General features: G+C 31.9%; 3 protein-coding genes across 11 annotated transcripts in view; 1 reads left to right on the top strand and 2 right to left on the bottom strand.

Moving 5' to 3' along the window:
• Positions 1 to 8,424, bottom strand: part of LOC136339590 (uncharacterized) — a 114,115-nt gene extending 105,691 nt beyond the window's left edge. For 3 of the 5 annotated variants that reach the window (XM_066282965.1, XM_066282967.1, XM_066282968.1), the window contains exons 1-9: positions 8,211 to 8,424; positions 5,230 to 5,386; positions 5,025 to 5,175; positions 4,787 to 4,974; positions 4,568 to 4,729; positions 3,506 to 3,676; positions 3,161 to 3,444; positions 2,914 to 3,107; positions 2,557 to 2,718 (exon numbers count right to left, since the gene is read on the bottom strand). In XM_066282965.1, coding sequence (XP_066139062.1) covers positions 2,557 to 2,718; positions 2,914 to 3,107; positions 3,161 to 3,444; positions 3,506 to 3,676; positions 4,568 to 4,729; positions 4,787 to 4,974; positions 5,025 to 5,175; positions 5,230 to 5,380 — 1,463 coding nt within the window. In that variant the 5' untranslated portion in view covers positions 5,381 to 5,386; positions 8,211 to 8,424. Of the gene's footprint in view, positions 1 to 2,556; positions 2,719 to 2,913; positions 3,108 to 3,160; positions 3,445 to 3,505; positions 3,677 to 4,567; positions 4,730 to 4,786; positions 4,975 to 5,024; positions 5,176 to 5,229; positions 5,387 to 8,205 lie in introns of all 5 variants that reach the window. The other 2 variants (XM_066282966.1, XM_066282969.1) reach the window with 2 other exon arrangements.
• A 4,370-nt stretch (positions 8,425 to 12,794) lies between these two features.
• On the bottom strand, positions 12,795 to 23,877 carry LOC136339596 (zinc finger protein ZFP2-like). Its single transcript, XM_066282977.1, has 9 exons — positions 23,817 to 23,877; positions 21,662 to 22,128; positions 19,685 to 19,903; positions 19,421 to 19,558; positions 19,162 to 19,369; positions 18,786 to 18,969; positions 18,189 to 18,396; positions 16,330 to 16,464; positions 12,795 to 13,502 (listed from the first exon to the last, which is right to left on the bottom strand). The coding sequence occupies exons 1-9, from the start codon at positions 23,860 to 23,862 to the stop codon at positions 13,050 to 13,052; spliced, it is 2,058 nt and encodes a 685-aa protein (XP_066139074.1). The 5' UTR covers positions 23,863 to 23,877; the 3' UTR covers positions 12,795 to 13,049.
• Positions 22,887 to 25,602, top strand: part of alka (alkaliphile) — a 33,991-nt gene continuing 31,275 nt past the window's right edge. For all 5 annotated transcript variants that reach the window (XM_066283015.1, XM_066283014.1, XM_066283019.1 and 2 more), the window contains exon 1: positions 22,887 to 23,117. The gene's annotated coding sequence lies outside the window, so the exon portion shown is untranslated. The remainder of the gene's footprint in view (positions 23,118 to 25,602) is intronic.

The following is a 25,602-nucleotide window of genomic DNA, read 5'->3' as shown; positions in this document are numbered from 1 at the left end:
TTACTTAGCAATTATTACTTTAGCTTGCCAAAGTAATTAGACTATTTTCTTGTGAGTTGCTCTTTTTAAGTAAAAAATTGCAATTTAAAAGCCACAATGCCGAGGTATAATAACATTTCCTTTAGTGAGTTGCGCGCTATGATTTGTACGTTTGCTCAAATAGATTTTATAATAAAACTTATTTTTTAATTGTTAATGGCTTTTCAGTTTTTTAATGATTGAAAAATTCAATTTTGTCATTAATTTTTTTTATATAATTAAGGATTTGAAATGGTACTACACGAATTAATTTATGAATAAAAATCTCACGAACAAAGAAAGATATCGGGATTAAATGAGAATATGCTTTTTGAATATAAACAGACACTGTTTCATTGTATCGAGTAGAATTTGATTTTAGCTGCGTTCATAAAAAAAATATGACCAAATATACCGAAGTAATGCGTTGTAACTAGCGCTCTCTAGGAGCTACGTAAAAATTAGATCAAAATTTTTAGTTGACATGTTACAAATCTTAAGTATGCCAATTTTAGTGTTGGTGCTATAAAAACCCAGAGAGTTAATCAAGAATTTTAATTGGGACAGCTGGGAATGAAGCGGTAGTGGTTAATATATCTTGTTGGTTCCCGAATTTCTTATATCTTTTCCTGTATAGAGAGAGCTATGACGATCGTAAAACCATAACGTACCGAAGCTCCATGTAACAAGAAAAATCACATTTAAAAGACCTATGAAGAAAGACAATTTTAAAAAATTCTAGCAATTCAAATAGATCTTTTGGATAAATGAACATTGGTGTGAACATGGCATTACGCCTCAACAATTCGAAACTCCAATAGTGGACAATCAGAGATATAGGGAATTTTCATGTACTAATAGAAATTGTCTATACTGATTTCATTAATTCCGTCCAAAACTGCGTAGCAAAACCATTGATTGAAATATAAAATATTATATGTGAAAAGCTAATAATAAACATATCTTTCGAAAAATTCTAGTATCTTAATTTGTCAATACACACCAACTCAATTTAATATAAATTTTGTAAAAAAGGTATGTAAACACAAGAAATTAAAGCTGTGATCATAGATATGCAGTGGGTCAAGTAAAACTTTTACAACAGCAAGAAAAATCACCACTAACAAAAGAAAAAAAAATTATGCCAATTCTAGCAAGTAAAATGTAGTTTGTGCACCAATAAAATTTAATATGAGCAATCCCCTAAACTCTTTGAATAAACACAAATTATTTGCAGCTCTATTGATGAGAAAGTAAAAAAAAAAATGGTGAAGCTCTATTTAATTATAAAACAAATAATCATAACTGAAAACCTTAAAAAAAAAACAAATTTTGAAATATTTCAGTAATTTAAACATATTTTCTATACCAATGAAATTTAGTGTGAATAACCCGAAAATAAAGCGTTATCAAAAAATGTGCTTTAGAAAATTTGTAGCTGTTCAAGTATAACTTCTCCACCATTGAAAAAAGAGAAGTATTAACTTACTAAAGTCATCCCCTTAAAAAAAGCCTATAAAAAACAATATTTGTGATTGTATGGCAACTCAAATAGACTTTTGTACCAGCGATATTTTGTGTAAGCAATTCCCTGAACCGGCTGCATAAATTTAAAAAAAAATAAAACTTTTATGTTCAACAACCAATTGCATGATATGGTCCTTATGTAATGACGAGAAATCATACTTAATAATTCTATAAGAGAAATTTTACGAATTTTTGACGAATCAGAGATCCTACACCAATGAAACTGGAAGTCAGCAGCTTTTAGGAACTGAAATAAAACTTCTGGACTTACATACGCAAATAACAGGTGGCTAATCCTTTAGACATGGTGTATAAGCAGAAAAAATCGCAGCTCTAATATTCGTCAAACACTGTCGCAAGGACATCCCATAGACTTTCAAGAGAGATCAAATTTAGAAGACGTATAAGGACGTCAATATTTGGAAATGTCTAGCAATTGCAAAAGACCTTTTGCACCAAAGAAGTTTAATTTCAACAATGCCCTAAATATAATGTTTTAAAAAAATATTTGCACAAAAGTAGATCTATGTAGAACTTGAAGATTTTTGACTCAAAATGGATAATTTGCTTATTTTTTTAAGCATATGTGCGCTGACGCGAATTGCTGACAATTAGTTTTCACCTTAAATTAATGTCCCCTTTTTGCAATACTGTGATGGTTGTTACATGCCTATATTTTATTGTTAGAATTAGGTGTTTCTATAGCTTCCTAAGAAAGAAATCTCATTGCTACGGCCATAAATTTCTAATTTAACAATAAAAATAAACAGTGCACAAATAAAATGGGCTGCAGCCGTAATACAGAATCACACTCAAACCGACACTATGTAAGACCAAGTACTTTTTTTACGAGCGGAACGTGTGGTCGCATACTTTCTGGGACAAAAGAGGACAATTTTACTGTTTTACATTTCCACGGGTCATGTTCAATTCATAAATACTCGGAACGAAAATGGATGGATCAAAAGGTGGGACAACCTCAAAGTTCTATAGGAAAACCGAATTACTCACCTTGTTATTTTGCTGGAAACCCATGGTTTATATTGCTGAGGCCAATGCTCTGAGGCAGTATACAAATCAGTGAGGATATAATTTCTAGATGTATCTGGATATTTTTGGGCATTTATTGCGTCAAAGGGCACGTCCTTGTATGATTTAGATTTTTGAGGCTGCCTGAAAAGATATCATCAATCACTTAAAGGAATTAAGATGGTGTAATGCATTTTTTAGAACTTGAAGTTCAACTTATTAATCTCTATATGCTATGAAGAAATATAAAATTAAAATAAATAATCTCACGCAATATTATACAACAGGGAGATTTCCATAACACTCTACTTTGCAAAAAATAACGAAATAACTTTATACCTTGCAGGATGTTCATTGTTGATTGAATCTGAGTCCTCAGTGACATAAACATCATTTTCATCGTGAGTGCAGTCTCCAAACTCTCCATGACACCTTCTCCTATGATGCGCACTGAAGTTTTCCTCTTCGAGAACCAAAGTTCCAGCCCTGCTCTGTCGAAGCACGTACTTTTTGGGCTTGGCTACATTTGTTATCTACAGAATTTGTAATTTTTTTTTTTATTAGAATATTATATTTCACTACAAACCTCAATATTCTTAGGCTTATTATCACATATCACAGTCTCAGCAGTAGCCAAATACCCGACCAAACGATTCGTCTTATTTCTATCCTGGGCACTATTATCATCACTTTGAGGCCCAATTTCAGGATGGATAAATTTCAAATAACCATCATTTTCAGCCCGTCTTCTGCTTTCTTCCAGATCGTATTTCTGTTTACTTTTCTGGAATAAGTCGTCACTTCTGGATCGGCGATGATAAGGTCGGGAGGATTGTTTTTCTGTAGGGATTTGCAACAGCTTTGACTTGACTGCAAGAGAAAAATGATTCAAAACTTACTTAGTTTTAATCTGGAAGGGATTCGTCTTTACCTTTGATATCCAACCCGTCACTACGTGACTTTTTCAAATTATACGACTCTCGCGGATTTAAATAAGGGATTCTTTCACTTGTATGATGTCGAGCAGGGACGTTAGCTTCGTGGTTGACGAGATTGGCCAGTCTAGCATAGCTAGGATCGTATGTACGGGCCCTGATTTCTCCTGAAGGAATGAAAATATTGCTTTGAAACATCTTAAAAATCCTATTATATATTTAAATATTAAAATAAGTTTCTCCTAAAGACAACCATCAAATTTCAACTCATTTTTTCTCATCTAAAATTCCAACAGTTTCATAAGAGTATGATGACCAAGAAGTGATTGTCGGGCAAGCTCTCTAGTCTCAATCTGAGCAGTGTTGGAATATTTACGTGGGATCACGACTTCCTCAAAACAAAATAAAAAAGATTCTGAACCTTGAGAAACAATAAATTTTTATTCTTGTCTTGGGCAGTAAAATTTTGAAGATTTTAAGATGAGTGAGTTAAAGATATGTGGAAACACACCTTCATCTAATAACCAGCAAATAAATTATGGTTCTCAAAGACAGCTGGTTAATTAGCATATATGAGGAAAATACCGAAGCGTGCACACACGACAGCTTTTTGATCCCTTTTTTTTATGTTTTTTAATCTCAAGTTTAAAATTTATTCCGTGAAGAAAATTTAATCGTAAAGAAAAATTAATTTAGGGATATTAATTATCAAGTTTGTAGCTATATAAGAGTAATGTTCTCAGTTTTGGCAGATATTTGTCTATCTAAAGAAACTGAAAAGACATACTGATTTAATGGTGCTACTATTAGAAACCCCATAAAGACTGCTTCATACTATTGAGAAAATCATGCTTTACTCAAGCAAAGTTGTGAAAGAAAAATATTGAAAATTAGCATCACGCTAAGGTCACATTCTTATCCACTCAAATGGGAGTATATTAAGTATAGGTGTAAGCGACATTTGATCAATAGCATGAAACGGGCTTAAGTTGTTTTACTGAGATTAATGCGCATAACATACGAATTAAAATAATATTACAATTTCATCTGTTTTTTACCTCTTCTATCAATTCCATCAGTTCGTGCTGTCCTAAAATCACACAATTCTTGTGGTTTCATTTGAGAATTTATGCGAGGTTTAGCAGAAGTATCTTCCTGATATCTTAAGGACTTAGCAAGTCTGACGACACTGGTATCGTACGAATTGGCCCTTATCTCGCCTAAAATAAAGAATTTCTTATAACATTACAAATGTAAATGAAATTTCACAGATATACCATTTGAAGCTCTATTATTCGATTCAACGGTTCTGTACGATTGAAGGGTGGAATCTATTCTCAAAGGGCGTATTTTGCGTTTTTTGGTATACGAGTGCATTGCTACTGAATCGCTTCGGCATCTCTGGATATTTTTACAATCTGAGATACTTTTTGATGGTTTTTCTGTTTGCTCAGAAGTTCTGATTCTAAGAGAGTTAATATGTAATTTGTAGATTTTTAAAAGGACATTTCGCACCTGGAATTAAGTAGTGTTTTCTCTAAGTTGGAGCTTCTAGACCGTTGAAGGCACTGCGAGAATCTTCGAGGTTCTTCTGATGGTAGCGCAGAATCTCTATGCAGTGAATTCCATCTTTGTATTTGTGTAGTTCCATTGTCATTAGTTTCGACTGAAAAACTCAATTTTGAATTGTAAAATTCGTAAAATTTAGACTAAATTTTACCTAATAACTTTCCTTTAGAGTTATATAATTGGATTGTAGGAAGGGCAATGTGTGGAGACGATTTGGACGTCGATATTTCCCAATTCCAGTATTTCGGTTTCTTCAGTTGGAGACACAGGACTTCTCTAATACATTTTTCCACGTCTGTCATTATATTCTGACAAAGAGGATATGATATTAATTATTACAACCTTCGATACAAGATAGATCGTATATTCTGTAAGCGTAACTTGAGGTCATTGAAATAATATAACACAGAATGGTAAAATGGCAGTTATATTTCATATTAGACAGTCTTTTTAAAACTCCCACCATGTTTTCGGAAAAAAAAATTTTATTTTTGACAAAAAAAATTTATTTGACTATATAAAACGTTTCAGGAAGAAAGGGCCATAGATTAAGGCTGGGTAGGTCATCTAAAATGTAAACAAATGCTGCCAGAATGAGGGTCCTAGTCTGACTTTTCTTTGAGATGTAACCATTTTAGTAAATTTCGTGAAAAACTTGACTTTTTATCTAAAACTATTATTGTTCCACTTTTTACTACTCAGAATATAAATACGACTACAGTTTTAAAATCCATATTATATTACCTACAAGATAAAATAGTTTTTGTAAGTTAATGTGCCTTTTGTAGTCCAGTAGTGTAACCGCCTAAAGGGGAAAATCTAAAAAACAATATTTGTTGACATAACTTAATGATAGTTCACGTAATGAATTTCCCAGCTACCATTTTAGGGTTTTCATCAAAATTGCATTATTTAACATACTTCTAAACGGAATACCCACTTTTAAGATTCAAACACATTTTGAGCGGAAATACCACCCGAAATCGTTAAAAACAACTTGGATTTCATCAGAATCATCAGAGGTTTCCGTATATTTACGTTTCAAAACGTGGTGCGCAAAAGTTGATCAAGAAATTCTTGACAAAAGACGTAAAAGCAGTTAAGATAGCTCGAGATGAAGATGACGGTGCGACTCTTATTGTAATCGATTCGGTTCAAAATAAGCCAAAATTTTTTTACGAAGAAAATCGCTAAAATTAGGAATAAGTAAAACGGATATTCAAAAAACATTAAAACAATTGAAAATGTATCCCTTCAAATCAATTTTTAATCACGCTTTACAGCCAGGAGATCAAGCAAAACGTTTTAATTTATGCTTGTACAGGGGCAGTCAAATCATTGATAACCAATAGTTTCGTTGAGACCTTTGTTTTCTCTGATGAAGCCATATTCTCAACCAATGGTACTGCTTTATTTCGGCTTAAAGGGTACTGGAGCCATCATAATCCCTATTTTCAAATTGATCGCAATCGTCAATATTCGGCTACAATTAACTTATGGTATGCAATTTCTTACCACGAAATGATTCGACTATATTTTTTTGGAAGTTCGGTTAATCAGTACAGGTATTTAAATATGTTACAGCATTTTTTAAAGGAGATGATAAATGCATCGAGTGAAATTTTTATTTGTAGTTTCCATTTTCTTGTTGAATTACTACAATAAACACTTAATAAACCAAAGTCTTGATTGCGGTTGCCATGAATATGAGACTGCCATGCCATGAGAATAAATTTTTGGGAGTTGGACAAATTTTCAAGTAAATGGACTTATTTTTCAATATTTTTTTTAACGAAAAGGAAACTTTAAACGGTGAGAATTGATTCAACCGTTTTTTAAACAAGCAGAAACTGTCATGAAGTAAAGTAAAATGAAAAATAAGAAACTTTCACTTCTTGGCAACCCCATTCAGGGACATACTGCAGATATGTTGCAGGGCTTTGTGTCAGTTACACATTTTAAAAATTCAGATACTCTGAAAAGCATTCTTTCAGTTCAGGTTACAGCCATATCTGAAATCACAGCTGCGTTTAGTGAATAAATTGTATCCGTAATAAAAGAACTTGCTCTTTCAAGAAAAAAAAAACATTGTGAGACGTCGAGACTTCAAATCTTGCATATCAAAGTAATGGAGACATTTACAACTGTTAGTTCTATTCTGTAGCAGCTTGATGTTTTCCGTTTCTTTAAAGTAAAAATCACGTGTGTTCATCTGAAAGCCTCAAGGACCAAACTGATGCAAACACTTTATGCGACTTTGACGCTTTTTTTGGAGCAATTGGCTTAAAACCAAACTAATTTTTAGACAAAATTACATTTCTCGTAATATTTCAAATCTGCCAAATAATTTGGCATTTTGGCACGAATATTAATAACACTTAAAAACACATCAAGCTTAATTACAGAAATTTTGGTAGATATTTAAGGTAAATGTATTCTTATAATGATTAACATATTTAAAGAGGAAATTATTGGACATCCCCTTTTTTATTTTATTTTTTGTTACAGTGTATAGTCATGAGTTTAAAGGGAAATGCAAAGGTATAGCCAGTGAAACAAATAAAAAAAGCCGTTTTTAAATCACATACAGGATTATTCAAAAGTTTGTAAACACTTTAATATCTCAAAAAACATCTTACACAAATTGAAAAAATTTAGTATACTAAGGAACCTACTATAACTGAGTCTTATGCGATATTTCCTGGTTCACGCTTTTGCCTTTTTCAGATTTTAGGATTACGTTACCGCAAACAGTCCAGTGAAAGTATTAGAACGTTCTTGGATTTTGCCATGTGAAATTTTAAGCGGCATTGTCTAAAAAATGGTAAAAGATAAGTCTAGAACATTTTGCATAAATAACACGTAGGATTCGTATTCAAAATAAGAATGTTCTTGTTGACGGGAAAACGAGTGTGATCTTGGTGCGATCACCTATATCATCCTACATAAACATGTTAAATGTGTATGATATGACACTTTTTGAACTGCTAATTTATCTCGTGATTTAAAAGAAACTCTATAAGTGTTAGAAACTGCTGGGGAAATTTTTTTAGAATTATCTACGCACTAGTGACTCAAAGTTGTCTGAGTTTCTATAGATGTTTAAAAGGCATATTTCTGTGCCTACCTCACCTACTATCTGCTTTTTGGCTAAAATTAGCACAGAAACGCGATCAAATATTTTCGTATCCACACATGACCCCTTGAAATCACAATCCCGCACGCACACTCGCCATTAAAACAAATCGCACTGATCCAGAATCGCAACTTCCTCCGCACACACACATACACACACACACATACAATACTCAACAATTGTTTATTACGCTCGAACACGAACAAATTGACGGTGTGTCGGTCGAATTTTTCGAAAATGAGACGTAACTGTAAATAAATACATGTGAATAAAAATACCTGACTTTTGGCATCGAATTCGGATTGTAATGGTACGGTGATCCAGGTTTTTGGCACGGTTTGCTGTTGGGAATTAAATCTAGTGGTAGAGTTTTCGTACATGTGCTTAAAGCGTTCGACATTGTAAACAAGCGGCCATGCTTTCGTGGGGACGTCATCTAATGGCAATTTCATTAAAAAAAAAACAGAGTATCCAGGGTCAAAACTTTAGAAGAATAAGTGGGTACTATTATGAGATTATTTGCTACTTAAGGAATGAACTTTCTTTTTCCAATTTATTGTTCTTGAACGGTCAAGCCATGATTACGCGATTACGAAGCGACAATGTAGCCAAAGAGGAATTAGGTCTTATTCATAACACCAAATGAGAATGCAAAGGACAATATTCACAAACAAGCCATAATTATAACTAACTAGTCACAAAGGCCGTAAGAATGACATGAAATATTTGCAAATGCATTAATTAATTCAATGGACTCTTGGAATTTCCCATTCCATAGTTCCGGACAATATCCTACCTCTACAAGTTTTTATTATGAGATCCTTTGAAGCATTTAGTGAAACCGCGAAAGAAGAATATGTATGGAAGAATAAGATAAATGACACATCACATAAATTGAACAAAAGATTTATTTATTACGACAGATTGTTTAGTTTGAAACGTTTAACGTTCACGCAAAAATAGATGCATTGGGCTGAAGAAAGTAATAAAATTATAAAATGAAAAGTTGCAAAGAAATCTGGGTTGCGACTATTGGAGTGACTTTTTTGTGTTTTGTTAAGGATTGGTGCAGGGTTTCGGAAAGAATGTTCTTCATTTTAGGTGAATTCGCCATGATGTTTTTAGCCGATTTTCTACAGGACATCACCGAAACAACTTTACGACGCTTTATCAAAAATTACTTAACTAAAAATAAGGTATTGTAGGCACATATATCTATATCCAATGTGGGTTCGTTTTGCCGTCAGAGAGCACCAAAATTCTCAAATTAATATTGTTTTTTTCAAAATAATTACTAAACGATTTATCGATTTTTACTTATTTTGGAACTGAGATACTGTCTAAATTGGCGAGTTTAGGTTCAAGCGAGATATTTTTTTAAAACGTGAAGATATTAGAAATGTCATGTAATTTGTAAATAAAAGTTTGTATGTTTGTTAAACCCCTGTACGGATTACTTAAATTTTTTTTTGTCATTAGTTAAGTTTATTTTGAAACTTTTTTTGCCTCTTGTCAAATTTTCGCCAGACAGTTTCTCTACAAAAAAAGAATTTTTAATATCTTGCAATTTATAATTTCTAAAACCCACCTTAAATTCCTGCTTTAAATTTTTAGAAACGCCAAGCAAAGCACTTTAGTCCAGTATGTCATCTGACATGTGTCCCCATGGTAAATTCGTTTCACTTTCGAATTCGTATGACAGAATGGTTCCAAATTAATCACCTAAAACACTATATGTATATGCTGAAATAATATGGAAATGGCCAATAATGTAATGGAAAAAGGAAGAAACATTGAATATAGGTAAATTTGCCTAAAACATCTTATTTTTGTTTAAGGAGTTTTTGGTAAAAAGTTGTATGAATATTTCAGAGACACCTTATATCATTTTTTATTATGATCTTGACGTTTTTAAGAAAATTATTTTAAAAATTCAAGGCAGTCACTGTGGGATTCTAAGTAATTGTTAGGATTTTTAGTACCTTTTTTGGCGATCCCATAAGTTATTTTGAATTTTTGAGTCGAACTTTATGCCCAAATTTCAGCTATACAGGGTGTTCCACCGGGAACCGCCATTAGTGGTTTTAGGTAAACTGTAAATAGTAAAATAACGAAAAAATAGTCATTTGGTAAAGACCTTGGAGTGATCTCGTCAAAAAATACATTCAATGACGTCACACTTCTGGTTGTACCCGAAGTCGGCAATTGCTTGCTTATTTTAAATGAAACGCCCTATATATTATTGCATTGTTAAAACCTATATTCCATTTTAATACACGTTTATTAATATGTTGATTTTCATAGAGTTAATAGTTTTCAAGGTATATGCAACTCAATATTCAAAGTGAGAAACGCAGATGTCTGCAGAATTTGAAATTGTCAACAAAACGAATAGTATTTTGTAACCCTTTTTTGTCACAATACTGTAGAAAATTAATATTGTAGTATGCTGCCAGGTTTTGAATAATATTTTCTATAGGGTGTTCATAAAATAAAGTCAACTTTTACATAAAAAATGGTCAAAACTTACAAATTTTAAGTGGAGTTCTGCTATTATTTTCGTGTATTATGACACTACGTTGAAAAAATCTATATTCACATTTAATTATCTAAAGCAAAGGTGCATAGTTTTGGTAATTTGCTTTATAAGTTGATACAACAATAGGACATCCTTAATTTTAAGCTATAATGCTATAATCAAATTAGTTTTACACAACAAGCCTTTTTTTTAATGTGTATGACTTATATCACATAACAATGATATTTTGCTGGTATTTTCATTTTCCATAGATATGTTTATCAAATTCACATTATGGACTAAAATTAGCCTAACGAAATTACCCAAAAACCATGCAACTTTACTTTAAATAATACTAAGGTTTTATTTAAAATTTGAACGTTTTATCCATTTTTTAATGTGAAAGTTGATGCTATTTTTGTAAAACCCATGTAAAAAATATTACTCAAGGTTTAACAGCATATTAAAATATGAATCATTCATAGTATTGTGCCAAAAAGAGTTAAATACTTTTTCGTTTGAAAGCAAGTATCGAGTTCCGATAAAACTGGAAGTGTAACGTCATTAAAAATATTTTATAAAATCGCTCCAAGGCTCTTACTAAATCACTACATTTTCATCACTTTGCTATTCATATTTTTCCCAAAACATGTAATGGCAGTTCCCGATGAAACACACTGTATTCACCCTGAAATATTTCTGAACGGTTTCCTTGAATATGTATAAATTATCTGAGGCCATTATGTGAAACCTAATATAATTATCCGATTCTTTCCATCTATTTAAAAATGTTCTGAAACTGAAAGATTAAGCAAGGTTTCTAACATACCGTCCAACTTTCTCCTCCATTAACAGGTTCTTTATTATTTTTTGGTTTTTTGAAAGAGTGAATATCAAGGTTTTTGAGATTGGTTCTAATTTAACTAGCATCTAGAGAAAGTTCGTAGAAGAATTTACGAAAAGTTTGTTAGTTCGATTGTGAGGTATTTTCTTGGATATATACTGCATTCTCCATAAATTTGACATAAAATAAAAAATTATTTGAGTATGTAGAACTTAACAAAAATTTTATTTTTCTGCATCTGGCAAAAAAGATCATTTAGTGATATAAAACAGGCTGTATCAATTTTAGTGCATATGCTGTAAAGTCATATAATTATTTACCAAAACAGGTCTATTCCAATAGGTTGTATAAGTAGTTCTTGTGTATTTTATTAAGTGTTATTTCTACTGTTACTGTATAAAATTTTGCTGTATGACACTGTTTGCAGCTTACATTAGGAGAAACAGTTAAATAACATAAACACTAAATAAAACATTAAACATCAATGAACAAAATATAAAACATGAAACATTACTTATCCATTTTTCAAACATTTTCTTCCTCTTTTTATGTGCTCTTTTAATTTTATGTGTTGATTATTTGCCGACCATCAAAACCTTAAATTAAATTTATATACCATATTTAGAGAGTTGCTCATAAATCTTCTTATTTGTGTAATATTGATAGGGGGTTGCGATATTGAGATCCTAAAATTTTTTCACAATTATTGTTCCTTTCAGCATTTGACAAATTATTTTTCTTCTTCCTAAAGTTGCAACGTAAATATTTGCATATTTTGCGCAAATATTTTTACTTTATAGCTATAATTCATTTATTATGTCGTTAGCTTAAATCAATGTTCTTTTTTGCCAATACGGTTTCCGATATCACAATGGCAAGCCTCGAATTTGAAACAACCTATGTGCTATAGACATAGTACTTGTCTACGAGTATTACCATTTCGCTGCGTAGCTTAACATTTTCACGAACTGGCAACTAATTACTAATACTCCTCGACACTGCGAATCGAGATGTAATTCACCAACATTTCGTTAATACTTGGGCTATTTATAAAGCGATGGTTGAAAATGCTGTCCACACTCTACGATGTTTACCACCTAACACCAACATTCGATTGCAATTTCTATTGTGTCTCCTGTTTCCCTTTTGCAATGCGCCTAGAAGGAATTTTGCTGAGATTCTGGTAAACAACTCTGACGGAATAAATTGAAAACAAGGTTTTCAAAATAGAGAATTTAATGAACAGTAACCCAATAAATTATTACAATAAAAATAGTGAACACTAATCAGTTTGAAATAAAACTACTTAGGGCCAATATATCAGAATCCTAATTTTATCAAGAGGATAATTTCGCTAATTATTTTGGTTGGCAAAAGTTATCAGGAGTTTTAACTGAAACTATGTATTAGTTGAAATTGCCTTATTATATTGACCCTAAGGGGAAAAATTGCAATAACAGAGGAAATGCCAAGCTAATCGACTTTCCCTTCCATCTTGTTCTTCATCATAAGCCTCTGCTGTAAGAAAAGGGGCTTTCTAATTTTATCGGCGCTGAATTTTTTCGGGACGTCCCGTCTGTCGTGAATTCTCAGATGTCTGACTAGTTTATCTTTCCTGCCAAAGCTTTTAAAGCATTTCGTGCACTTAAAGGGCTTTAACCCGGTGTGGGTCACGACGTGCCGATCCAGTTCCCGTTTCCTGATAAATGACTTGCCGCAGACATGGCACGCAAATGGACGGTGTCCAGTATGTCTCGCCATGTGATATTTCAAGTTATCTGGAGTAGAAAACTGTTTGGTGCAAATGAGGCAATTGTATCGCTTGGTTTCCAAGTCCGTAACCGATCTGTTCGGCCCGTCACTGGAGAAACTTTCTCCGGTAATCTGGTCCCTCGATGTATCTGTAAATGCTACTGCATCTTCAGTCTAGAACAAAAAAAAATCAATTATAGTCCTATTTTCAATTACTTGAAGATGGTTATATGAGCTTTTTTATTTGTTTTGTTTTTCTTCATTATATTTGTAAATTACATGTTTACTGCATATTTCCATTTTTTGTACACAAAAATTGCATTCTCTCTTTCCTATAGGTAAGCCAGACACCATTCTACGCATCTCACTACCGTTCACATCAACAATATCATGTGTCCAACATCTCTAATAATTAATTGTTTTTTGTCTACCAGGTCTACCGGTATGAAACGAGCGCTATTTTGTGAAAATAAAACACCAATTTTAACAAGGAAAGAAAAAAATATATACAAAATATTGACCATTGCTTTCTACATATTTTGACCACCTTTCTGGCAATTTATGGATACCACACCAATAGAAATGTGCCTCTTTGGCATCAAACCCATTAGACACCCAATTTTCTACTTCTTCGTAGGAAACGAAGTGCTGCTCAGCCAATGCGTGTCCCATCGACGAAAATAAATGGTAGTCCGAAGGAGCCATGTCTGGTGAATACGGCGGATTGGGTAGCAACTCCCAGCCAAGTGTTTTGATAGTATCCTGAACCGGTGTTGCTTTGTGTGCAGGTGCGTTGTCACGGAGCAAAATTACCTTCCCGTGTCTTCTGGCCCATTCTGATCGTTTTTCGATCAATGCATTGTTTAAATTAATCAATTCTTGTCGGTAGCGAACAGTATTAACGGTTTCACCAGGTTTTAAAAGCTCGTGGTGCACCACACCTTTCTGATGCCACCAAACACACAGCATTGCTTTCTTACCGCATCGATCAGGTTTTGCAAGAGATGTTGATGATTGTTCCGAATCAACCCACGATTTTTTTTGTTTAGGATTTTGAAAATAAATCCATTTTTCATCTCCTGTAACAATTCGATGCAAAACTGATTGTCTTTCGTGTCTTTGAAGCAAAATTTCACAGGTGTTTTTTCGATTCTCCATCTGTCTTTCATTCAATTCATGCGGCACCCATTTTCCACACTTTTGGATCTTTCCCATAGCTTTTGAACGATTAGAAATTGTTTGTTGTGTAATATTTACCATTTTTGCCATTTGCTTTTAACTTTAAGTGTCATCTTCATCCAATATTGATTGCAGTTCGGCGTCTTCAAACTTTTTTGGTGGTGTGTCACGTTCTTTATTTTGCACATCAAAACTGTTATTTTTGAATCGTTGAACCCATCTTTTGCATGTTGCTTCTGATAAAGCATAATCACCATATGCCTCGACAAGCATTCGATGCGACTCTGCAGCACTTTTTTTCAAATGAAAGCAAAAAATTAATGCTTTCCGCAAATCATCATTTTGTGGTACAAAATTCGACATTTTTGGCACAATGAAGTAATATATTGTTATTTGTTCAAGGATTTGATTTGTACTAAATATGTTTGTCAGTTTGCATCCAACCAAGCAAACAAAAAAAAAGGTTTGTTTACAACAAATGCCCTATATCGAGACATTTATATCCTGACGCTCACTTCATACCAGTATACCTGGTAGATAAACGCCTGTTACTGGGAATTTTCATGAACTACAACTAAAAATCCATAGTTTACAAGCATAGTACTTGTATATTTCATTGTTCTTGTTATTAGCCAATATTTGGGATCATTCATGTGTTCTCAAGTTACTTCAAAGCTGGCGCAGATCTCCGCAAAACAGTCAAACGGCAAATGAATTGAACACTTAAATTTTGAACAGAATATTTATACTTGTTTATTCATTTTACTGTCACTTTGCGAATTTGGTTGTATTTTCATAAATATTTAATTACAAATGTTGTGCTAGAAACAAAAAAAAATACAGATAACTACCAAATGTGTTAAAAAAATCTATGAAATAAAAACCGATTTAACTATCGTGACTCTGTTTACATACAATGCTTTATATGCTACTCGACTTACGTATACAAAAATATCAAGAACAAATTTACCAGTGACCAGGACCGTGGTACAAGTGAGTCGTATTCCCACATATATATCGTTCAATTCACAAGCCAAGCAAAGGATTTATCAAAGGATATTCTATCAAACTTCTCCAAGACGGTTTTAGTCATTTCATGAAAAGTTACAAAAAAAAAACAGGAACAATGTCCAGAACTAACTGAAAACAAAAGAAAACTACTAAGAATATATACGTATGGACTTAAAATGTAATAATCAATGGAAAAAAATACTGAAAAAGCGGAACCCAGAACGTTCATAGAATATTCATGAAAAATAATTTAGAGAAATGAGTTTGATACTTGATAGAATTTTATTTCATAGTAATGACAATTAAAGTGTTTTAAGACAACTTATTTTCAAGGGAAATTTCGAAACCTTCCAACGGTACAGAAGTGATTCCTGCTAACCTTTTTCAACCGTTTCCAGAGCAGAACCCATTGCTCAGCAAACTCTTTATTCTTAACGCCACTAAGATATTATTGTCAGTTAGCATATGGCTTTGTAAAAGGGTTCTAGAATACCTAATATGCTCAAGATGCATCTTCTCTCTTCAAAATTGCTTTTAACATACACTTATTAAACAAAACTTTAGATTTCCCAACTACATCATTTTTCTGTTGCTTTTTTTTATCTATAAATAAAAACGTAATACTTAATGAACGAAGTTTTATTTCATTTTTCGTTCACCATATAGTGATGTAACCTGTTGTAGTACATTCTCCCACATATTATAATTCGGAAAATAGAAATAGCTGTTAATATTCATTTCTCCTAACATCGTCCTGCTAATTAATGAAAATTGACACTCCCAAAATATCGATAATATTACTGAAACCTACCTTAAATTCCTCCTTTAAGTCCCCAGAAACTCTAGGCAAAGCACTTTGATCCAGTGTATCATCAGACACGTGTCCCCGTTGTAAATTTGTTTCACTTCCGAATTCGGTGTGACTGAACGGGTCCAAATTAATGACCTAAAAGAAAAAAATATATACTATCAAAATACATATATTTTCACTTAAAAAAAAAGTTGGGCATGGACTCCATTAGTTTTTATAGTCCAAATCACGAACAAAATTCTTACGGAGGTAAAAAAAAATGGGACAATTTTAAAATAAAACTAAGACTACTTTTATATTTCTATAGCAAATGGTTGGCTTTTATAATAAAGAACTTATTCCTATTAAATATTACACACTGTATGTTTGTTTCATATTGGCCAGTATCTTTAGCAGTTCTGGAATATTTTACTTTCAAAACAAATTTTCGAAATTTATCGCTCTTTGTGGCCTTTTTCCCTTGTAGTCATTAGTTGATGGAGTTCTCTTTTACCACGGTTTCTAAATCAACAATCTCGAGAAAATTTAAATGTGAAAACACACTCATTTTTAAAACGGTATCATTCATTGCAAAATTATTTAATGTAAATATTCTCTTAGGGTGGATATCTATAACGTCTTTAATTTTTTTTCGTTTGTATAGTCTTTTAAATAGATACTACAATCAGCTTTATTATGCCAAGACATGGCAAAATGGTTGTTAAAATATAGCAATTACTGATACGAGTATCAACAATATTTTGGGGTAGTTATAAAACATTCTAAAGTGTTTTTGAAAATGGTTCACTGACCATTTATTCATTTTGTTTTATTACTGATTAAAACCTGTATGGCACGTTACAAATATGAATCATAACTTGCAAGAAAATTGTTAATAAAACAATTAAGACAACTGATTAAGACAGGAACATGCAGTTGGTAATTTTTCTGGAAAACTTGTTGTGCATGCTTTCAAATCATTCTCATTTAACTTTAAGGCATTAATTAATTAATAATTCATCATCATTACTCATCAATCAATAGAAATTTTCTTTAAAGAATTGTCAATATGAGAGACTAATATGACGCCATTAATAACATACTCCCCTAGGCTATTTTTCTGTATCTGTAAATAGTATATTAAAAAAAGGAAATCACAATAATTTGATATAAGAGAAAATTGAAAATTAAAAGTATAAAATAAGATAGTTTGAGAGGTTACTGGATTTACAATTAAAGTGAACTACCGCAAATGTTCAATTTTGAAAATGTTTCGATTATATAACACATCAATCTAATAGCTTTTAAAAAATAACGCGTGTTCCAAGTTTAAACAGAAAAAGTGGAAGAATAGACACCAACACCTTATATTTTAAAAATAGAACTTTTGATGATACTAACGTATATGGAAAACTGCGATTGTTTTAACTTATCTATTGTATGATGAAGCATTAATATTTTTAAAATGGAAAACAGCTAATCAACTTTTCAAATGGACGTCATTTCACTTGAAAGGATTAAACAACGAATACTTAATCGGAAAAAATGCCACTGTGATAAATCACGGTTTTTTACAATAGAAACAAAATCTATCCGATTAAAAACATTTAAAACAAGGCAGGTTCGAAAATTTGCAATATTGAAGATTGGGAGTTCGTTCATTTCAATAATCTTCATATTGTATATTTTCGATTTAAATTGAAAATAGTAATTCACAATCGATCTTTTGCTGTAGTTCTATATACATTACTTCGCTAATAAATTTACCAGAAATTTAATAATTTCACTGTAAATGCTCAAACTTTAAATCACTTTTTGTCGGAACTTTAAATTTTTTCGAAAAAATAATATAAGCAATTACAAGTAAATACTTTATTTACCATATTTTCCCGACTTTCGCCCCCTCGGGGCAATTTCTCATAACCATCTCCCACACCGGTTTTATAAGTGTAGTCTTCAATCCCTAAATCTTGCCTTAAAACCTGCAATTCCTCAGATTTGTCCTTGCTGTTTTCTTCGGGCCAGTGCCGCTGTTCGTGTCGGAAAAGTTTGTCTTTGCGTCCAAATGATAAGTGACAATAATTGCACCTGTAATTGAATAATAATAAATATGCAGATGGCAATTACGTTTTATTAGCTCCCTTTCGGAGTGAATTCCTCAGGGAACTGAATTATCAAAATAGCTACAGATAAATGGCGGCGTAGGGCAGGCTACAAGTATTAATAATACATTAATATTAATCCGTAAAATTGTTTTGATGTAATTGTAAATTGAAAATGAATTAATATTTGAAGTATAGTTATTCTTCATTAAGGTAACCTTGTCCTCATTGGATGTCCAAAATAAACATTGCATGAAAATCTAGGAAATTGTAATTAATTTAATATTATATCCATGGACAATCTTACAATAATCACACATTTATAAGCATCATATAACAACTTCTACTGGCAAAACAAAGTTCCCATATAATTACCTAAACGGCCTCTGTCCCGTGTGTATCATTGAATGCCTATTTAAATCACCACGGGAAGTGAAAGTTCTAGGGCACTTTGAACATACAAAAGGCTTAGTTCCGGAATGTATTCTCATATGCTTTGATAAATTTGTATTCCTGGAAAACGATTTGGTGCAAACACTGCATGTATAAGGCTTCACCCCTAGAAAAAGGTTCATTTAACATTCCACAAGGAAAAATGCTGGAAAGTTATATAATATAAATAAAATTGTTGATGCACAATTTTTCTTAGCACAAGATTATACATGTGCACATTTATAAAAAAGAATTGAACGTATATATTACATTTTAACACTATATAAACTTTTAACGTATTCTAAAATCTAATTTTTACCTGTATGAACTATTGTATGTTTCCTCAAATCGGATCGCCTAGCAAAAGTTCTATCACATTGAGGACAATTATATGGTTTGTCATTTTTATGAACACTCTTCATATGCGCAGAATACACCAACCTATCGGCAAAATTCATTGAGCACGAAGAACAACTATATGGACAGTCAGAATTATGGGCGGTGCTTTCATGTTCGGCGCACTCAACCTAAATTATTGTATAAAAATTACATATTAACATACTAAACAGTAGTAATACCGTATCTGTAAAAGCGTGATCACAAAATTTGCACATAGAGACATTTTTATTTATTTCTAAGTCATTGGTTTCTATGTCACTATGTCTTTCATCAGAATCAGCATCTGATTCATAGTCTAAGGCATTAGGGTCTACAACCTAAAAACAAAATTTGAGTTTAACATTAGATACCCAATATATTTTAGGGCTAACAGATTAAAGTTCTGACATATTTATCTTGAAGAAAATTTTTGATTAAAAGAATCAATACTAAAAGGTGTTTACCATAACAACATTATCATCTCCTCCATTAAGCATTTGATCATAAAAAGGCATCTGAGGTCCAGTGATATTCTCTTCTGGGGCAATTTCTTTGGCAAAGCCACTTAATTGACGCAATGTGGCGTCCGAAATGAAGCATAACTGACGAAATTCCAAACAAAACTCTATTTTGAATAGGCATCTATGGCATATCACGTTGGGGAGACCATCTCCTTGTCGAACCTAGAAAATTATTATTATTATTATTATTATTATTATTATTATGAGAATTATTAATATTGGTACTTATGAGATTAGGAGAATGCAAGAAGTATCAATTATATATGCGCAAATATAATAAGATATAGAAATAAGAGAAATAAGAACAAAAGTCCATATGAGCAAACAGTTACAGGGTCAGAAAGCTCTGAAACTGTAACACCCTGTGATGAAATTTCTGTTAAATGTTTTTCCTGTTACTTTATTGGATGTCACTGGATTTACAAGTTCTAAAGTTTAGTTGTGTCAATTTTCGTTTTTATAATTATTTTTTCCTAGATTCCAACAATAAATTTCAGGAAACCACTAACAAAATTTTTCATGCAAGCCTTTAGTGAATAAGGATATTATTCTCAGTTGAAAATAGCATGGAATTCCACCCCTCCAATGATGTGTGAGACATTTTCCAACAAAATAAAGAAAAAAAATTAAGAATTTGCCTCGAACGTGTACATTTTTCTACACTATTAATGAAAGTAAAATACGTAAAAAAACATAATAAATTGTCTCGTATTCAGATCCTCATATATCATTAAAATTCATATTTAAAATCAATATTATGTATTTTAAATCCAAACCAGAATTCAGAATATTATACCGTATATGTATATGAAAATAGTACAAATATGTCGTTATCAATAACCAACGCAGCACATTAGTACATTAAGGAAAATTACTGACATCCCTGGACTGATATGCGTCAATAGACCACGTGCGTCAACTTTTCTGTAAGTTTTCGCCATCATTTGCTATAAGTGGGAGAGAGATAAATACATGCTTGAACCGGTCGAAGTCGAAGTTAAAATCGGCCCTAATCGACAAATGACAGGTGACCCCAACAAAATGGCGCCTACGGAATGCGCCCTAGTAACGTCATACTTGCCAACTTTGGACTTTGTGCCCTGGACTGTTGCCAAATTGTGCTTGAATATTCTAATATTTGAACGATAGGAAATAAATCATTATACAGAGATAGAAGTCTCATACATATTTTATGTCTAGAACGCAGCCCGTAGTCTTTGATTTTTCATCAATTCTATCTATTTATTTGTTGAGGATTTATATGAACAAATTTCATTTCTAATACTTGACCAATTGGGTCGATATTTAAAAATATGTAAACTTTAACTGGGATAGGAAAAAAACCAAAACTTCACTTGATAAATGTATGCTAATTTTTACAAAATAAAAACTAATGTACCTGTGTCTTACTTGATATTTCTGATCACATTGACAACACAGGACATGCAACAGTGTTGTGGAGCTGTGAGGAAAATGCGACGTTGTCAAATGCACAATTAACAAATACAATCAAACGAATCTGTATTAAAAACTAAGGATTGACCTAGTTATAGCTTTTACTTTTACATTCATGGACCATTTACTACTGATTAACCAACTTTCCTAATTAAAATTCAATTCTCAGAGCTCACTAAAGCAAACTATAATAGGGTAATTCTAAAAAATCTCAAACTGTTGGAATTAACTTAAGATATGGCAACTTTGTCCTGCGCTGCTACTACGACGGCCATATTGCCCTTATTTTCATTTTGTGGCCATTATTTGCAAATCTTAAATTTTTATACAAGAAAACAAATTTACGCCCTGCTATCCTGAATTCCTTCAAAAATCCTTAAAGGAAAGTCTTAGACTTACGGTAAGTTCCCTTCCACTTCCGAAACCTCCTTACTTTCATAAATAGACATACCGAATGGCACTTACCGACAAAGCCGTACAATCGACAATCTTCTTAGAAATGCTCTTCTCCTTGCCTTGAATATTGTTGAAAATACCCAACATGAACCCATCCTTCTGCAAACACAATCGGCAAATAGTGGCGTAACTTCTCCACGCGTCGTTTAGCACGGGAACACTTCCGCTTGCCTCCATAATTCCCCACGACTTTTTTTCACTTGTAATTCTTCCCAGCGTTCCTTCACAACACTTAACCTCCCTGTGAAAATTGACACAAAGGTCGTTTACGACACGTACCGCAGCCCGGGAAACGTTTGTCGTGCCTCGTGCGGCTGGTGTATGGGGCGACGTCTCAACGTTGCAAATAGGACTGAGGTCGCTTTCAGGGCGGATGCCTTGACTTGCGCGTGGGCCCCTCGATCCGTAGCCTTTCAGCCCGGACGGGCAACAACGTGCAGCTGCCACGGTGCCCATGGCGGGGCTTTTAAATTTACCTGGGGGGTTTATTATGATTGCTACTGTTTATTTTTCTTCCGTATTATAGGGTGTTGTGAAATTTTTGTAAACTCAAAGAAAAAAAAACGCTATGTCAATGCCTATTAATTTTATGCAATTAATGACACTTATAATTAATTTTATTATTAATTTCTGAAACCAAATTTAAAATAATTCAACTAATGCCTAATAAAGGGAGGTATTAATATTAATTTAGTATTTATTCCTAATAAGAATTAATAAAAATTTTGCAATACAGTGTTTTTAAGAAAAATATCTAAGTAAAAAATCTGAAGTGAACTTCTCATTCAATTTTCCATTTTCTGAAGTTCCCAAAATATTACCCTGCAAATTCCGACGTTTAAATAAAGTTTTTTTCATAAAAAGTTATCTAAATATTTTAGGTTTAAAAACAAGAACAATTTTATTTGGAACAAATACATGTATTTACTTACATGCTGTACCTGAGTATCTTCTTTCTACCTTTACATATTCTTTTATTATTATTAAGAGGGTCCTTAAATGTGCTTGTGTTAGGTACTACATTAACGATGTCATAGGTCATGGTTAGATTCATGGTATCGTGAAGATAAACTTTCCTGTCCCTGTACTAATCACTTGTCTTGTGAATATGACTCAATATTTCATTCATATGTAACAATCTATTAAACAATTTTTATCTTTTTGTTAATAACTCGATGCGAGCAATAGATGTACATACATACATATGTATGTAGCTTCAAAAGATGTAAGTCAATTCACCGTTTAAAGCCTATTACCGAGTTATCAGATGGAAAAGATTATGTCAAACATCAACATAACAGCAGGTGAAAGTTGAAATTTAGTGAAATACTGAGATTTGAAGTGTTAACAACCATTAATAATTGTTTCCTTTATAAGAGTCATTATAATATATTCCTCAGTGCTACAAATTCGTGGGAATTCGTGCAGATCTTAACCCACAAGATACAGTGTCAATTAAATGAAGGTAAATATGCCCAATTTAATGTTTATTTTGAATCTCCGGTAAGATTAGAAAAAATTCAAGTGCGGAGTGTTTTAAACATCGTTTTTCTTAAATATTCAAAGAATTATTCATTATAAGATGAATTAACCTAAACATTGTGACGATTCTTTTATAGGCAATCTAAAAAAGGTTGCCAATTTTTTTCAACGTGCAAGATGCAAATGTTATAGAATTTTTTCGTCATTGCCGAAATTTGTAATGGCTACGAAATAGTCAATTTAATACATACAAGCAATTTGCAGTAATTTGGTGTTTCCTTTCATATAGATTGTTAAAAATACAATTCTGGTGTTTTTGAACGAGTTCAAGAGTCACTTCTCATTCACAAGACCATTAGATTTATATATTTCCAACAATTTTGTAAATATTACTTAATTTCGTTTATTCTAGTATATTGACTTGAATTAAATTAAGATTTAGAATTTTTAGCATTTACGCGGAAGGTACAATGAATATAAGTGACAAATAAGAAAATTAAAATTTGCAAACAAATCTGCTTTTCTGCCATTCCACTGTTTGCAATTGATTATTATAGACAGATTTAGAATGAAATTAGGCATAAATAGGAAAAATAATTAAAGAAATTAACAAAAAAAATGAGATTTCGTTTTGAAATCTAGGTCAATGCCAACATATGAAGTAAATTAATTAGAAATTTACCCATTTTTAAACGGAATAATTGTGAAATCGCTTTTTGCAGACTCATAATTACATTTGCTTCATCAGTGTCCTTTCTCTAACGACTTTAATTCACCTTTCTGAACTGTCACATTTATCATGAAAAAGGTTAGAAAAAATAGTGCAGAAATTAGCATAAAATAAAAAAAGTTACAAAATGAACATTTGTAAACAAATTTGTTTCACGATTTTTCCGTTATCCAATCAAACAGAAATAACTTGTTTGACGGCTAATACTGGTTCCAACGTAAATCTGCACTTTTTTCCTCAACGAGACAAAAATTTACAAAATTTACCTATGATATGCCATAAAAGTTTTCTTGTATAGAAGATTTATTTTCCACAAGAAATTAAGTTCAAGAGTCCGAATTTACTTTTGAAAATTCGAACTCGATATTTTAAATGTATTTCGGAATTCTACATTAAAAAAAATATATCAAGCGATACAAAAATTGAATTTATAGTTACTATATTCGAAATAATTATAAATACTGCCAAAATCTACTGGGCATTACCGGTTTTGAGTATAATTTCGACAGACGATCCTCGTGGGCAGTCCCGTGAAATTTCTGGATAAACTTGATATGTCTAAAAGACATACTATTATAGTATTAAGTGATAAAATGAAAAAAAAAAACATGTTTTAAGAAATGAAGAAAAACTTTTTTTCAAATATTCAATGTTCTACATTTCGATAATGAAGTGATGCGAGACATCCATATGTTTATAGGGACTTTTTTAAAATTTAACTACAGCACTTTAAACATACTTTAATACTTCATCATATAATTTGAAATTTATTATATTTTCCGTAATATATCAACAATAGGTTAATATAATTCTGCCATGTATATACTGAAGTTACACGGTACAGTAGTAGTTATCATTTTTTTAATATTTAGTGGTTGAAATGCTTTCTTTTTCTACAAAGACTAAATTGTTTTTTAAAAAATTATATAGTGTCGTATATTATTTTTAAAGAATAAACTAACCTACTACGAATAACACATTCGGTAAATGTTTAAAGGTTTAGGGGGGGGGGAGGGGGGGTCATAACTATGATAAATGCATTTACCTAGAAACATTCAATATTCAGGCAGTTATATCAATTTGTTACTTCGTATAAGTGTTCTTGGCAGGATAAAATTATGTTTTTTGTCGCAATAGCAAATATCAGTGACGTCAAGATAATACGAGAAGTTTAATTTTTTTTTCTAACACAAGTCTAACCTGACGATTGCTTATTTATCGTCAAATATTTCGTCTTATCATCAAAGAATCATTAACATATTAAGTTAATAATGAATACGACAAGATTTACTTGATTTCTATGGACGATATTTATATCTTATATAGAATACGATACATATGTATAAAGTGTATATTTTCTAGTCCACTCTAATTAGTAAAATGATTCCGGAAACTCAATAAACATTTTTAAAATATGTAATTGTGATTGCGCTTAAGGGATGAGAAATTTTTTCGAGCATTTATCCAGTCGAATATAACTCAATCTCATGCTTCATCTAATAATTTTTTTATGTTAAGTTCTAATTTTTTTTCTTAAACTAAAGTCTTGAACACCAGCAAAAAATCTTTGTTGGTTTTTCTAGTTTATCATGCTTTTCCTAGATAACGATAATTTTGTACTTACAAACCTAATTTATACGATAAAACATGATATTCTCTTAAAAATGATCAAATAATCCCATATTACTTTAAACTTTTTTAAATTTAATTTGTATATGCATTAATGTTATGCAGTAAT

This window comes from Euwallacea fornicatus, chromosome 6 (genome assembly GCF_040115645.1).
Source record: "Euwallacea fornicatus isolate EFF26 chromosome 6, ASM4011564v1, whole genome shotgun sequence".
In the NCBI taxonomy this organism is placed as follows: Eukaryota; Metazoa; Arthropoda; class Insecta; order Coleoptera; family Curculionidae; genus Euwallacea; species Euwallacea fornicatus.
This window is presented reverse-complemented; position numbering and strand designations above follow the sequence as displayed.

Bases quoted from the DNA above. Each gene is read 5' to 3' on its own strand.
- LOC136339596 (XM_066282977.1), bottom strand. From the start codon at position 23,862: ATGAGTCTGCAAAAAGCGATTTCACAATTATTCCGTTTAAAAATGG. The intron at 19,904-21,661 runs GTAAGTGCCATT...ATAATTTTCTAG, and splicing joins TCGATTGTACGGCTTTGTCG to GTTCGACAAGGAGATGGTCT. The intron at 16,465-18,188 runs GTAAATAAAGTA...TTTTTCTTTTAG, and splicing joins GCGAAAGTCGGGAAAATATG to GTCATTAATTTGGACCCGTT.